This window comes from Trichoplusia ni, chromosome 8, assembly GCF_003590095.1.
Source record: "Trichoplusia ni isolate ovarian cell line Hi5 chromosome 8, tn1, whole genome shotgun sequence".
NCBI lineage: Eukaryota > Metazoa > Arthropoda > Insecta > Lepidoptera > Noctuidae > Trichoplusia > Trichoplusia ni.
In genome coordinates, this window is record NC_039485.1 from 6,924,524 (window position 1) to 6,941,308 (window position 16,785).

At 33.4% G+C, this 16,785-nt stretch overlaps 1 protein-coding gene across 4 annotated transcripts in view; it reads right to left on the minus strand.

Moving 5' to 3' along the window:
• Window positions 1–477: 477 nt before the first annotated feature.
• The window catches only part of LOC113496417 (lachesin-like), an 84,889-nt gene continuing 68,581 nt past the window's right edge, over window positions 478–16,785 (minus strand). For 2 of the 4 annotated variants that reach the window (XM_026875615.1, XM_026875612.1), the window contains exons 2-11: window positions 13,808–13,867; window positions 10,558–10,661; window positions 10,166–10,373; window positions 8,763–8,918; window positions 6,614–6,742; window positions 4,537–4,674; window positions 2,734–2,898; window positions 2,195–2,269; window positions 2,035–2,118; window positions 478–1,365 (exon numbers count right to left, since the gene is read on the minus strand). In XM_026875615.1, the coding sequence (XP_026731416.1) occupies window positions 1,259–1,365; window positions 2,035–2,118; window positions 2,195–2,269; window positions 2,734–2,898; window positions 4,537–4,674; window positions 6,614–6,742; window positions 8,763–8,918; window positions 10,166–10,373; window positions 10,558–10,656 (1,161 nt within the window). In that variant the 5' untranslated portion in view covers window positions 10,657–10,661; window positions 13,808–13,867 and the 3' untranslated portion in view covers window positions 478–1,258. The remainder of the gene's footprint in view (window positions 1,366–2,034; window positions 2,119–2,194; window positions 2,270–2,733; window positions 2,899–4,536; window positions 4,675–6,613; window positions 6,743–8,762; window positions 8,919–10,165; window positions 10,374–10,557; window positions 10,662–13,807; window positions 13,868–16,785) is intronic. The other 2 variants (XM_026875613.1, XM_026875614.1) reach the window with 2 other exon arrangements.

Below are 16,785 nucleotides of genomic sequence, written 5' to 3' on the forward strand. Positions count from 1 at the left end.
ATCTAGAATCTGGTAAATTTAATCTATTTTTATGGCGTAGTGTGTACTTTTGTTGTTTATTTTCCCTTGTGGTAAAGAAGTTTTTATTTTTGCGGACGAATTTACATATTTCCAAAATATAGATACATGGCAGAGTTAAAATTTTGTGTTTTTTAAATTACCTAGCAACGTATATTTGAATAGAAAGTTTTAAAATTTAATAAAGTTTCGCATTAATTATAACATGCTTAAATGTTGAATAGCAGCCATGATCCATTCAGTTATAGTTTTACCGACGTGCGAGCCTGCCAACAAATTTCGACATGCGGAATTAATAGAGCCAAGCCTATCCCGAATTTTCGTAGTTTCATTCGCAGTGTTTGTTTGATTCTACAGAAATGCAGCTTCAAGCGCAGACGAAAACTTTGTTTTAATACACATCAGTTTTGTAAAATAAACTCTCAGTACATTTATGTAAGGGAAAATTAAATAAAAACAACATTTCAAGCTTCGTTTTATTTTCGTATTTTACACATTTAGGTATTTGGCAGTTCCGTTTTGTAGCATCATGTAAATCATCACAAAAATTTTCTATCCCTATTTTACTAGTGGTATATTACATTAAGCAACTTATTTATACAAGTTTTACAATAAAATTAAATTAGAAATAAGCCTTACATTATGAAGGGTAAAGAATATCGACCAGATATAAACTACCAAAGCACAGTAGGTTTACGTATTAATAATTCGTTAGGTATACGTCGACTAAATCTTTTACCAGAAATTACATATCTACATACATGTTCAATGGACAGTTATAGGGTACCTCTAGACTCTAGGCGCTTTATATAAAATCGATGTAGTAGAAAAACTTGTGTACAAATACGTTGACAACTAAGCGAAACTAGGACACGTAGGCCTTAGTAATAAAATTAGTCCTTCAATTTACAAATTCTTTACATTTACTGACACCTAGCCTTATTTAATAAAATAAGTATAAATTATATTCATAATGACCTTAATAATAATAGACATTCTAACACAATAACTTGACTTTAACCTCGATTCGTAATATGTCATACGAATTATGACCGACAGAAAAGAAATTTAAGTATCTCTGTTCATCCGATTTACTAAATTCATTCATAAAGTTGTGTACAGACAGCGTAAAACTAAACTGAAGTTATAAATATAGCAAAAATTTATTGTCTGTTCAGCTTAAGAAATTATTAACAAAAACGTAGCAACAAATAAATAAATATTCATTAAACAATTAATATCAAGAAAGTAAAACATGCCTAGCTGTATGTATCACATGAGAAATGACTACGTAGGTTAACAAACAACTTATTTTGTTATTATTCGATGAACTTTCCAAATCGTCATCTGAAAAATAAAACAAAAATTACGGTACATTTTCATCGAGCTTGATCCTATCAATTGTTACATAAAATGATAACATTTTCTACGGCAATTGTTTCCTGTTAAAGTAAGTAGCCTGTCAGAAACTTGACTTTTGAAATGGATGCTTTAATAATAAAGCTTCTTTGCGACGGCTAAATGGGAAAGTCGTTACGCTTGTCAACTTGTAATATTCAGTATAAAATTTGATTTCATGCATTATCTAAATATTGGAGTTAGTGAAATAATTTTGTACGTCTATATTTCTCCATAAAATATTTTGCCCCCAAACTATGCCTAACTATGTTACGTAACTTATCTGAACCTATGAATTTTAATGTAGAATTTTATCTGAAAACCTTATATTATAGCATACCCGGTATAACATTAGGTTAGGTTATTTTATTTCCAACTCTTGGTTTCCAGAAAATGTAGGCAAATAGGTACCACATACTAAACGAAACAAGGGAAGTTCTTGGAAGCCTATTGAATAGCTAGGTTTTTATTTTTAATAAAATTTCTGACTTGTAGGGTTCCACTTAATTTTCTTGAACCCTTTTGAAAATAAGGTATCAAAGCCAACGTTGTTGGAATTATGAAATACTTAATGGGTAAATTCCAGTCTGTCCTAATTAAAATCGATAAAATATTTACCGAAGTCACTTAGCTGTTCACCGTACATTTCACCTTGGAAATTCGAACTGATTGCGTCACTGTTCTGAATGATTTGCGGCAAGCCTGTCGAAACAATAATTAATTGTGTAAAATACCTTTATTTTTAAATCAAAATGAAGGTTGTGAAATGAAATCATACCTTTTTTTCTGTTGGTCTGATTGTCTAATACCGTTTTTTGTGTCGTTGTAAAAGCGGATGGTGGAGCCGGAATTTCTGTGAAAAGGTTTTAGTATCAATTTCATATCTAGGTTATTTAAAATGTTATACAGTTAGTGTTGGTTACTTAAATTTATAATATCTATCGAGTAAATAGATCGAGAAATTTGAAAGTACTTATTTGTAGTACACCTCTAAATCAAAACTTGTACATGGCAATTTTAATTATAGAAATAATACCCATAAATAAACTGCCTTTGAGAAAGAAAATTCCGGAATCAATCAATTCCCACCAAGTACAAAGTAAACACATAAACAATGAGTGCTTCTGTTTTTTTTTGAAAACTCGACTCCAAAAGCTTTGTCGATAATTGACAGGCAGTTTTGTGTGATTTTCCCACACTTCCGAATTCCCAAAGATCGTAAAAAAGGTTGTTTGTTTTTACGATTCTTTCACCGCTTTCAATCGCTCCCCCCGACGGAGGCCGTTTTAAATCAATCTACTAATGTTGAAAAATTACCATCGAGTTTGATGATTCCGTCCGTTTCGCCCAGAGAGTTCTTGGCTATGCATTTGTAGAAGCCGAAGTCGTCCTTCGTGATGTTCTTAATCTTGAGCATCATGAACTTGTTGTAGCCGCTGTCCATCGGGAACGCCTCGTACTTGCCCCCTATAATTTCCATTTCTACTTAAATATAAAACCTGTATGTGATATTACGTAAACAGAAAAACAATTGAATACATTTGCATATATTTCCTTACAATAGTAAAATCAAAGAAGAGTTGTTACTAGCTCAGTTTTATCTCTGCACGTACGACTCCGAGTTCTGCTTGCTATAAAGTTACCATAAAATAGTTTAAAAGATATCAACTCCAATAACCTATTTAATAAGTTGCTCTACTTCTAAACTGGGACGTTCATACCAGAAATATGATATTCGAAGAATAACCGATGCGGATTCACTATTTTCATATTTTGAATAATGCTGAATGAAATAAATTTGATAGTTTTTAAAACAATAACTTTTTATTTAAAAATAGATTGACGTTGAATGAACTTTCGTGAGTTGTTTTGCGAAAAAACTGGGTGGTTTAGATGTTGATGAAATTTATTTTACACTAAAGCGGGAGTATTATTTTTCAATTACAAATAGCAGCGTTCCATTAACGCTGGAATAATCGCAATCTTGAAAATCCATTCTAAATTATGAGGATACGTTCCTATTTTCAAAGAAAGAAAAATACCGTTGCCGTACTGGCTCGATAGAAGGCAAACGAAAGCGACCAACAAAAAGAATCGAGCAAAAAGTTTTTGATTCGGAAGTTGTTATTCGACTTATTTATCAATCGTGTTGTTGAGCTGAAGTGGAAATAGCAAAGTATTTCATTATACAAGTATTTTCTATTCGCGCATGACTAAGTACATTCGGAACGTATTCGACTACACCTCGTTCGTTAGCTCAGATACAAGGGAAACTATTTTCATTATGAAGTCATAAATCAGTGATACAATCGGACGATGCCTTACTTGACAGGAACGCATGTTATTTATGCCAATATGATAAATGTTCGATATCGTGTACCGTTTGATAATATTGGCGCTTATTGTTAGCTCGAACTCGGTTTGGTGCATTCTCGGTACTTCAATTAGACCATTAAAAGTTTATTGAAACTATTGCTTCGAATAAAATATGGCACTCGTTTATAATGCATAAAGTTCTATTATAAGTTAAAGAGGCACTTTGCGTTTCAATTCTTGACTGAATTTTTTAAACAAAAAGGGCTTTTAACGAATCGTTTTATGCCTTTCAATAAAAAAGAGTAATAGTGACGTTTAATTCTTAAAGCACTTTTGGGGCTTTTCTTTAAATTTCTATTTTTAAAGCTATTTGTCTGTTAAGTGTTATCATAGTTGAGTTATCACATAATTTTATACAAGTTTTGTGACTAGTTTCAGATCTGTGGTAAATATGTTTTTCAACATACCGAGCGATACCTCTAAATCTTTTACTTTAACCTTAAGGGTTTATGTATATTAAAGATATACAAAATAGCCCTTTGATGTTCGATGTATTAGCTTCAGTTTATGAAAAGTCAATGGGATGAAATATTGATCAGTTTATTTTCTTTATCATGCATTTGATTTTTAGTTGTCATATATGTACACATTTAGATTCGATCCGGAAATGAAATTTGCATAAATTTATACTAGTACCTACTAAGCAGTTTACAATTGTTTACTTCAATGATGCGCTTTACATTACTAATAAACTGCAAAACTCTTTATCTTAAAGCTTGAAACTCCGTAATCTACAATTCTCACCAGAAATAATCATGTCTCCACGATCATTGGTCCAGTAGTTGATGGAGGAGGGATACGCCTCCGTGTGGCACTCCAGAGTCACGTCCTGCCCGATGTATGCTCCTTCCAACTGGTTGGGTATTGACAGCATCGGGGGAACTGTTGGATGAAGAATTGTAATAAACTCCTTGGTCTACTATGTAAAGAAAGTATTTTATATTTTGTTTTCGATCATTGTTATAGGTAAGATACCTGTATATATATATATATATATATATATGGCAGCTCATGTTCATGTGACGGTGTACTGTGATTCCGTTACATACTAATTGCTGTCCTTTTCTAAAATATTTATTTTCCTATCACCTGTTAATTAACTATAACTAAGTAAAATTTATTCCTAATATTTTGGTTATATTATATCATTTCATTAAAAAATGGTAATAGGATCTATCTGAAGAGACAATTTTATCTTAAACAAGAATATAACCAGAGGCTAAAAGGAAAGCCCGGTTTCAAACGATCTAAAATTTCTTGATCTAATTATCCCTCAGTGTCTGATTTCATGAAGTTCCTTAAGGTGAAAACAAACTTAAGTGACTCACTTACAGAATTTAAATAAAGAAATAGATGATTGCGTTGATAGAATTTAATGTATGAAAATTACAGGTATCAGTCACATGACTAAACGACACGCAATGTCATTTCCATACAAGAGGCTGACTGGATGAACGACTATAAAAAGTAAAAATCCCTTTAGTGTTCAGATACATAATTGAAAATAGACACGTATTATTTTCTTATCTGGAGTATGAAAATGATCAAAGATAAATTGTATTTATTCTTACTTCAGGAGTTTTTCAAGAGCTTGTGACGTAACGACTTCGCATTTATACACAGAAGTGACGTCAATAATTTGATGAATTTATGCTAGCGAGCCAAAAACGTACGTAAGACTCATTAACTATTAGAGACACGAGAGAGACATTAAAAAATAAGTCATCATCCCTATTCAGCATTTTTTAAATACGCTAATATTTGATGAACTATCACTTGACTAGAGAACCAGAAAGGTTCACAAAAAAACAACCTTGTTCATACAAAATGCAAACATAATATAACGATGATAGGTAATCAAATAAAATTAGAAGTCCTCGTGATTACATAACGATGTGAACATAAGCTGGTCCCGTTCAATTCTGGCTCATGTAATAGGCAGACAATAAAGATAGGTAATTTGAATTGGTTGAGGCAATCAATAGTAGTGTAGTGTAAGTGGTGAGCTATTACGTGTATCAATATGTGTGATACAAACCCGGTCAAGTGCGAGTCGGTGTAGCAACATTATAGTTTTTAAATAGGAGAAAACTATTAGCAAAGAGGAATTGATCAACCATTAATTTTTAGACCGTAGCACCCGTTGCTTGATCTCAATTTCAAAGAAACGGAAATGTAGTATGTACCTAGTACTTTTATTGAAATTTTAGAAAACGTTAAAGTGTTTAATCGTTAAAGTTAAAGCTTTGCTTAATTTTTTTAGTTGTTTACTCAAATGGCAAAATTGAACCCTATTACTAAGGCTCCGCTGTCTGAGAACAGTATTTCGATAGTTTACCTAGCAACGTAAAAACACGATGATGTACTTCTAACTCAAAACTGAGCCTAAGCAATGGTTGCTACGATTACAATTGTGATAGACGCAAAATTTTTGGTAAATTTGCTTTTTCAACCTATTTGCACTTTTATCATGTTACACAACCTTGAATTTATTTATTTATTAAAACAATTGCAGGTACAATGCAGACACACAGCTTCGCACCCGTATATTAACCTAAATAAACATAGTTAAACACAAACACCGGAATAACAGCTTATCTGCAGAGTAAATTCACTGATGCTTCCAATACACACCACACAACTGTAATTACAAGTGATGTCTATTTCACGTATTAGTGAAACCAAGGGGCCTACTGTCACCTCTTAAAGTAATATTATATGAGTTGTGGGAAAGAGACAGCATGCTACGCGGTGTAGAGCGTCGTCTCTCTTCAACATTGTTTTGAGAGGTGGTAGGCCTCTTGTAGCAAGGAATACTCACATTGTACCATGAGCATGATCCGTTTACTAATCGAAGGTGGCACCCCATTAGATGCGATACAAAGGTACGCTCCCATGTGTAACCGAGACACCTTTGTTATTGTCAATGTCTCTCCATCCACAACGCTAACTGCCAACAAATCAGAACGTATCAGTTATTATAGTGACGTGGATACGATATATTATCGGTATATAATGTGGTGATCAAATGAGCATCGAATAATGTTGATAAAACGCTCGTGAAACATTAATTTCAAAACTTAGAGAGAACCATTATTCGTGGTGTCGAGGGGATTTTACATTTCACAAACATTAGAGTCACATGCACAAAGACTCAGGTCAAGCTTTCGTGAAACACAAAATGCTAGTTTACATGCAGGGATCGAACCCGCGACACATCACGCGATTTTGATAAAGCAACTTCAACCCATCAACGACTTCAGCTATCAGTGCAGTCCATTCCAACAATTATTGTGATATTTCAAATAAGTTTCCTAATGAGCCTTAAGAATATTCAACTATAAAATTGAAATAGGTTCCATAAACAATATTTTAATTATGACAGGAAAATAGCTTGTTAGAGAAGAACAACTGACAGGGACAAATAATAACGAATTGTAGACACAACTCAAATGTTCATTGTTTTAATGTGTTCCAAATGACAGTTGCGAAAGTTTTGTTCCACATATAGCAGAACTTTGGAGGTAATTGAAAGCTATTTACTCTCAATTCGAAGTATTTATAACGAATTTCTCTGCTATATTCATAACATAATATTGCTTCCGCTAACTATATGAAAGTTTTGAAATTGCATAACTAATTTTAATTTAGGTAAATTGAATCGAAGCGAAATTCCATGTCTAACGTTGGCGTTTGAATAAATCGTCTTTAGGCAAGATTCAAGATTCAAGATTCAAGATTTATTTATTGTTTGTCACAGGTGGAAATTCAGCTCTTAAAATTAGTGTTATAACAAAGTATCACTGTAACATACCCATGTGGTGTACAATCTTTAAAATTTACAAATACTTGTCAAAAGAAAAACAAAATGAAATCATTAAAGTAACATAATAACCATTAGAGAAAATAAATTAAGTATGAAAATCAATTGGTATTTGTCATAATTATTGCATCATTAACGTCATATTAAATAAATTTTAGTCAAAAACATTTGACTTTAATTGATGTCAAAAAAAAAAAAGAAATAGAATAAATAAAAATAACAATAATATAAATCGTCATGACAAGTGTACAAAATAGTCAAGGCAATATAATATTCATTACCACTACATTACAGATAAATACATTAAACAATAACTAACACTTTTCATTATCATAATACCATTAAATAAATTTCAGTCCAGACATTTGTCATTAAAGAATTCATTAATTGTATAATATGCTTTCTGTATCAGTAGTTTTTTAAGTTTGTATTTAAAAGTAGCTAATGTTTCAGTGGTTTTAATAAAGTCTGGCAATTTATTATAAATTTTCACACCCATACCAAATATGGATGATTTAAACTTAACTGTTCTACTCTTAGCTGCCTTAAGGTCATTTTTATATCTTGTACTTCTCATAGTCTCATAATTACTGATATCTCGCTTTGTGATTGAGGCTGCTTCCAATATAAACATTGACGCTAGGGTTAAGATTTTTAGTCTTCTGAATTCTGTTCTGCATGAATCGGTCTGTTTATGCCCACATATACTTCGGATACATTTTTTTTGGGCTCTGAAGGCGACCGAACAAAGTTCAAATGTTTAGTTTTAGTTCTCATAACCCAATAAACTATACAGGAACTGATTCTTGAATTAGAAATTAGATCCGAAAGACGGAGTATTTGGACAGAATGCAAAATAACACTATACAATAGGGAATGTCTTACTTTATCCCTTATTTTTGCAGAACAATCAATAGATACAAAAATATGCAATTTTTTCACGAAGTATCACAACGTGACGAATACGTTATTATTTTACATATTAAATTACAATCGATCGCTAGCAAAATATACAACACATTGGACTGAACATTTCATAAACGATCTGTCGTTATTCTCGAATATTTTATACACTTTGTCCAAATTCATGAAATGGGATTTACTATGGGCAGTGTACTGTCGGTTTGATGATGAACATTTGTTTTACCTGATTCGCCGTTGTAATTAAAGTCTTGTCCGTCTTCTCGTCTCCACATGACGTAGGGTTCAGGGTAGCCCGAGGCGCGACACACCAGGGTCACGTCGGAGCCTTCCCGCACCACCATATCCGTTGACGTCATGTTATCGATGATTGATGGGGGCACTGTGTAAACAAATAAACTGTGTAAACGTTTTGTCAAAAACACTGCTTCATATTAATTAACTTTCAAATGACTGATTGAATGTAATGACAGGTTTATGAAATTATACGTGTACCTGTAAATAACGCTCGCGTTTTGTTTCGGATCGTATTTTGTTTTAACTGAAAATGTTGGATTAATGTCGTGCTTATTAAGAGGGAAATGCTGTATTGTAAACATCTAATTGGCACCAATATATCAATTTTGCGGTGTCGGAAAAATATGGGAATTCATCAAAAGTTACAATTGAAGAATATCGATATCGCGTTGCGGGAAAACTGTCGGATATTATTTCAATAAGTAAAATGTATCGAAATGTACTCGTATTAATCATTCTTTAAAGCAATACGATATATACATTGTCAGTAAGCTCTATAGCTATGAAACATATCCTTTGTTCAATATTACATTTGGCTGTAATAATTAAACCAAGATCGTCTTATCATGTCAGCCTGCCAAATGTGGAAAATGTTCTTTGTTTGACGCTATTGGCATGGCGTGCTAAGATTTCACAATACCTACCAATCCACTCAAGTTGTATCAAGGGCCCGATTAGATTTCAAATTATAATTACATCTGTTATCTAATAGACAAGAACTTATTTCTTTGTGGTAAACAAAATGTAGAGGAAATAAGATTTTCTCGTAGTAAAAGTACAGTAGGGTATGCAATAGAAGTCAGTTACAAGTTTTTAGTTACCGCAAAAAAAGGGTGTTATAATTCGACCGCCATGTGTGTGTCTCTTCATGGCATCGCTGCTCATAAACGGATGAATTTATTTGGAGGCGGTATTTTTTTTTGAAGGAAGCTTTCCTGAAATGGCGATGGTTCTTAGTACTTTGACATGTTCTGCCAAAATGAATTCAGCTATTTCAAGATAATGAGCTCTTTTCTAATAGGAGAGTTGTAAGTTTGACTGACTATGTGTCTTTGAGTGTATGAGTTTTTTGAGTCGGGACTATTTTAATTTTTTACCTCTGGGAACGACTGCTGTCAGCACACAATGGAGGGGGTTTGCTGTTGTGCCAATAAGTAATAAAATAGGTTTGACCCTTCACATAGTTAATAAATACATTTAACAATAATTTAAATTGACTTCTGTTGCTGGCTGTACCAAAGTATTTCTTAGACGTTTTGCTTCCGGAAATGATTCTGATGGCGTTTTTACAGCTCGTCGTAACTCATCACCTATAGGTATCGTAGCACTTACCTACGACCTGCAGATATCCCTTCCTGGAGCGCATAGGGTCGGTGTTGACCTGGCACATGTACCAGCCGCGGTCCACCTCCTGCACGTTCTTGATGTGTAGATACCACGAGCGGTGGTCGTTGTATGAGAGGCTGATGCGCGCATTCTGAGTTATAATATTGTGATGGATACTGAGGATCGTCTGTGTATCCATGCGCACCCACGCTACCTACAAACATTTATGAATTTAATATTTGTACGCTAACAGAAAGAAAACCAGATATCACGTCTACTATACTTACCAGATCAATAATATTAATGAGAACTCAACTAGAATATTACACGTTTCATATGGAAAATTACCTGCTTACGTACATATCTACACTAGTATTCTAAAGCTCTAGTAAAAGTACCTTAAATCCCCTGAGATTATCAACTACGCACGCAAGAAGAGCATCCCTGCCAATTGTAACCGTCACGTTCGGTATAGGTTCAGCAAATCTCGGGTACATTGATTCTGGAAAGAATAGTCCAATAAATACTCACGTAACGATTGCAAACATGTTTACTTGTTATAAAAGTTTTAGTGGAAGTAAAACGAGTCGGGATATGAGGAGTGGTGCCGTCGCGTCTGCCGCCGCGGCCGCGATTCCGTCGCGCCGGCCTGTGTCCAACTCACTCTGATCGTATTAGCGGACTGTTTTATGTTATTTTTGCATAGTTTTGATACTTTCTATCTATTTCAGTTGGATAAAAAATATATTGTCGACAGTTTTTTGTTTGTTTTGAGGTTTCTTGATTGGCATCCCGTTTTGTACTTGTTATTTTTAAAGTAGGCTATGATAAGTTATTTGAAAACGAGAGTAATTTTATAACGCCAGGTGTCTTGCTAAAAAGTCGTCGTAGAACAAGCAAATTACTTATTACCAACTGTAATGTATTACGGGTTTTTAAGTGCCGAATGATTAATTAAGCTCATTAGTCGAAACGGGTTCTACTACAAACATATATCATTGTTTTCCTTACGCGGCCAAGATAAGTAGCATAAATACCAGACTACACATAGGTCGTATATATGGTGACCCTAGCTGTAGGGTTGCGTGATTTATACTCGGCCCACCAACGACAAATAGCGGTTTGTCGCTGTATCGCTCTTTCACCGACAAAATAATGTATAAGAAGCACAATGCTAAAAAAACATCAATCTAAAGCGGCGACCTCTAAAAAGTTAGCGGTCGCAAAAAGGGTCCGTGAGATTTAGATAAACTGTGTTATTTGCCAGAATATATCATGTATTTATACTAAATCGGGTTACTTAAAGTAAATAAAATGGTCCTTTTCAGTTATTTTAATGCCCTAACACGTCGCTGGTTCACGTATTTCCAGGTCACGTTGTTATGTAACGGGGTTTTGAATAAAATATTTATTTTTCAAAGTATTTTATTGAACACGTGAAAGGTGAGTATAATGCGGATAATGCCCCATTTCTATGCCGGTGACAATATTTTATAACACAAATAAAATAATAATACGTGGCGGCAATGGATTTTTGTTCTTTTTTGTAACATTGTTAGTCATTGAAACGCGAATATGCTTGTTACCTTTAATAACAGTGAAAAATATAAAATTGGACTAGATTCATCCACAGTATTCATCGTACGTATCATCATTTAATTTCAGTGTAGTTTTCTGGGCTCTTCTAACAACAACCCCTTTGGGTTGTTGCCCGTTGTCCATGCTACGATATTCCAAAATAGCCAATCGTACGTATTGTCTTAGTCTATATAACCTCCTTTGACAATCGATCAATACACCGTCAAACGTTCTACAATATATAATATAAAGCTAGCTTTCTAAGGGATAGTTCGTGGCGCGTTGGGCACCGATCACTCGAACACGAGCAAACAGGCTTACATTCCTAATCCTCAATGTTGTTCACGCCTGCAGGCCAGCCGGTATTACATCTAGTTTTATACACTTAAGTTGGCACACAGTGCAAACATTGTCTTTAATGTAGTTGGTGGTTACGCACAAAGCACATAAGGTGAAAAGCTGGGTAAAAATAATTATCTCGGACAAAAAATCCTTTTTTAAATTAGTGTGAACCTGTAAAGTAGTTCTAAACAGAGTACTCAATAAAGTGACGACGAGAGTGGACTTTCGCCTGTCAATAGGATTAATAAGTTCCATTAAAAAAACTGACTTGCTTAGAATAAAGAGATTCTAGAATTGTTCCTTATATAAAAACAGAGGACACTTAGTTTAGCTCCACAATAAATTAATACGAAGAGCCGATTAGTTAAGTGCTTATGATGTAAGCACAGCGTTTAAATTGTTACACAACCAAAACAAATGAATAAGGACCGTGCTACGGTAGCAATATGATTTATACTAGCTAACGCTTCGTATACAAAATTCTATAGCGGGTTTCATAGCTGGGAAACGTTATATTTAGATCCCACTACATGGTCCAATATGCATATCAAATTCTCCTAAAATCCGATCCAGGTTTCCTCTGAAAACTTATCGGGCCGATAGTTAGGCTTGCGTCAATTATGTTACAGTTTACGATAGGCCTGCGGTAGAAATACAAAATAGACAACAAAATAAAATAAAAGATATGCATAAATTTGATAATTTCTGGGGTATTTACCGAGAATTTTCAGTCGATCGATTCAACCTATCGCAATCGACTGTACGACGTAGCTCTTTCTTTGCGTCACTGCACCCATTGCTTTCTAGATACCATTTAGTGGTGGCTAGCTTCTGCAGATCGTTAGTCTATTTTGCTAAAGGGCATCGTACAACACGTTTCCCTGTATAAGAAATTTAGTTTGAGATTTGTTCAAAATAATGCACTGATGTCCCTTTAAATGTGATTTTTTCTTCAACAATATTCATTTAAAACTATTATTATAATATAGAATAAGAGAAAATATCGTAATTGAAACTAAATCAAAAGTCAATATTTTCTAAAACCTCTGGTTATTGACTGTTTGTGACAACAAAGAAACATCAAATGAAATGTGTTTTGGTTTTTGCAGTTCCAATATTTTATTTGCTTGTTGTTGTTTATATAATATCGATACGGATCACTAAAGTACACAACATAAATTTATATCAAATCGCTCCAAAGAGGTTCTGTCTATCTGTTAACTCCTTTTCACATTTATTTTACCGTCAATATACTAAAGAACTTACATTCTCAATAAGTAGCGATATTTCAAGCTAATACGAGGGCTTTATTCGAATTTTATAATCGGTTTTACTCATGACATGGTTTAAGATGAGTTGTTGGGGTTTTATTGGTCTTTGTATTGGAAATAATATGTTGTATTAGTATGTATTCAGTTTTTGAACCCTGTTCGGTCTTAATACAGTGTCATTTATTTTCTGAAATAGAGAATTGAAAGCGATTTTCAATGTTTTTCGCATGTTTATCAAGAGAAAAATTATACGCTCTTTAGTCATAATTTTGAAAGCTTGTAAGTTGTGAAAAATATGAAAATATGCCTTTTTGAAATTTGATCAATTTTCAGAAGCTTACATAAGTCAATTTCAATAAGCTGCCCCTTTAAGCACTCACAATTATTAAAAAATCTTGTTGTTTTCCTATGCTTTCAAAGACCAAAAATGTTTCTTAAAAATGATGTAATTACTTACCATCGGGAACTTCTATGGGTGCTACAGACACTACATTTTGCCCGGTAGGTAATTCCCGACCTGTAATTAGAACATTATTGTAATATTCTGACTTCACTTTTCATTTAATACAAAGCAAGATAACTCTGCCGACAAAGCGTCAGTACCTATTTCTTACACTTTATTTCGAGTTTAATGAAAATTCTTCGTAAATATTACAAAAAAAGGAGATGCTGTAGGTGTTGACAAATAATGAGTTATTTTCGACATCAGCCAAGTCAGTCGTTCTGTTATCGATTTCTTACGATTGTACCTATCTAATAACACTTTACTAAAAAGGAAATTCCTTTAGAAATTTTATAGTCATGAATTTCAAAGTACAAGAAAAGATTTTAAGCTTTCTCCGTTCAGAGAAAACGTTTTATACGACTCGATACATTAACCAGACTTCACTCACGAACCTGGTATTCACTTAGAAGACTAGACCGAAAAGACTTTGATAAAGCTTCTAGACAAAGTCGTAAATTATATAAAAAAGGTTCAACAACTCATTCCTGATAAAGTATTTTTGTCGTTACAAAAACTTTACAAATTACCAGCAACTTTACATAGTTATGAAGCATTTATTGTTATTAAATAGCGTGAACTAGTGTGTAGTTATTTCATAGTTTAATTGAGAGGAAACTAGGACGGAATGAATAAAAGTTTTAATTGTTCGTATGTGTGTATAATCGAGTTACGCGCATGTCAGGTAAATCAGTTACTAGTCGGAGTGGAGTAGTACAAGTAGAACGCATACAACAGCGAGATGAAAATTGTTACGAGTTTGTACCGAACGCGCTGAATACCTTCATTTACGTGTTTATATTTTAATTTGGATGAAACGAAAGGAATTCCTTTCAATATATACCTACTCTCGATAGCTAATACTGGTTTTTGCTTTTTGTTTAACAAGATAATGTGGAAATTGAACTGTTTCATCACTTGCTGTGTTAGTAGACGAAACTACGAATCATTTTTGATTCACTACAAAAACACCTCATTCACTTACTAAGACTTATTATGTTTCGTCATAAAGGAATCATATATACATAGCCGACCGGCTTCATTTTACTTTAATACACCCCTCATTAATGTAACACGCCGAATGAATAATATATTACCTACAAAACTAGTATCAGAACTATTAAATACTGAAAGCTAATTACTGTGATTAATTAGAACATTAGCCTCATTAATAAGAACTCTATCATCGCTGACATGTATTAAACAGACAAATGATTCGACATTTTGACTTTAATAATTGATTAGTTTGAAACTACAAAATTTCAGTACAATTCAGTTTGAATATTGTATTGCTATTCTAGTTAATACAAAGTTTGATATCATAATTATGAGGTTTATTGCAAACCAAACAGTTTTAATATCATACGGCAGAATTAGTAGAATATTTTGTTACTATAAATAGTTTCTAATGTTGCTCCAGCACTATTTTAGGAGAGGAATGCCCACAATACTATTTACTTATTTAATAATCTAAAATAACTGACACTAAAAAAGTGTGAGTGCTGTTAAAAATAACACCTCCGTAAAGTATTCGTTTATTTTCAGTTATGTATTACAATATATGTTGTTTATTAATTAGTGTGAGGTTGTGTTATTTAGACCAATTTTCCTTTATATTCGTAAAATAAGGCCAAAAACTTTATTTATTATTTCGATAGATCACAAACGGAACACTCTTTTTCATAAATAATAACCACTTACAGCGTTTCATTTTGGGCCAGTATTTAATTATATCGTAATAGAAAACTGTTTACAAAGAGTTAAAAATACTTTTTCTGTCCAATCTTTTACGGTAGATATAGATAAGAATATATTTTTGGCTGATCTTACATCCCGGCTATAAAACTACGAAATGATGAAGGTCGTGTAAAAGAACTCCGTCCCTTATAAATATCAAAGTAAACAAATACAATCCTAGGAATAAATGTTTTGTGAGATGACACGATACATTCGGGAGCCGGCCCTGTGTGAGTGCGGATTAAATTCTACAGTATTGTTGCGTACCTCTCAAACGAAAACGAAGCGTGTCCACTGTGCATAGTTTTAACCTGTCAAAGCCTTTATTGCCAGTTTTGTACTGAAGCTTATTTTATACACGTATAAATTTTACCTTCACAGAAATTTGAAACAACGAGGACCTTTATCCGTAACGAGATTTCTTAATTTAAAAAACTGTCTAGTTGGTATGCTGCTTTAAATTTAAAATCTTTTACAATAGAAATCCTTTATTATTTTTAAACGTGTCAAGTTGTGAAAGTAGAACGACAACCATAAAGATAAATATTTCCATTAGTTAGCTCCGATACAAGTAGCAAACATTTTTAAATTATAGACACGTAGATAAATGTACAGTGATTTATACGAATATGTAACACATCAATATGTAGACAGTCAATTAAAAATTTAACAAGCCGGTGTTAAATCTTTAGTATTTAATTATTACACTCTTCTCACAAACATCGAAGCGGGAAAGGTTTTTGTAGAATGAGTCTGTATATGCCATTACGTCTAGCGTTGACAGGCCCACTCCGCGACTGCGACAGGATTGTTCCATTATCGATGCGAGGATGAATAATTGACATTCTCGAGTGAGCGCAGTGGATGCGGCGCCTACCCAAATATTATATCACGGTATTACGCGGGACGGCGGGACACGTGTTACTCATAACTTTTACGAGTTCATTTCAACGCAGTCGTTTATAAAACGGGTGGCGTCTAATGCATTTCTCTGTTAGTGCAGATAAGCTGGAACCGTTCCGGTTGAATGGACGACGGAGCAATGAAAAATGCTTAAATCAATAATCTTTCCTTGTTAAAAATGTTATTGGTATTATTCTATTTAAGTTCATCGAGACGATCATTTAGAAATTGGAATAAATAGTCGGTAGTAATAGCGCATCTCAATTTCATGTTAACTTAATCACTGTTGGGAA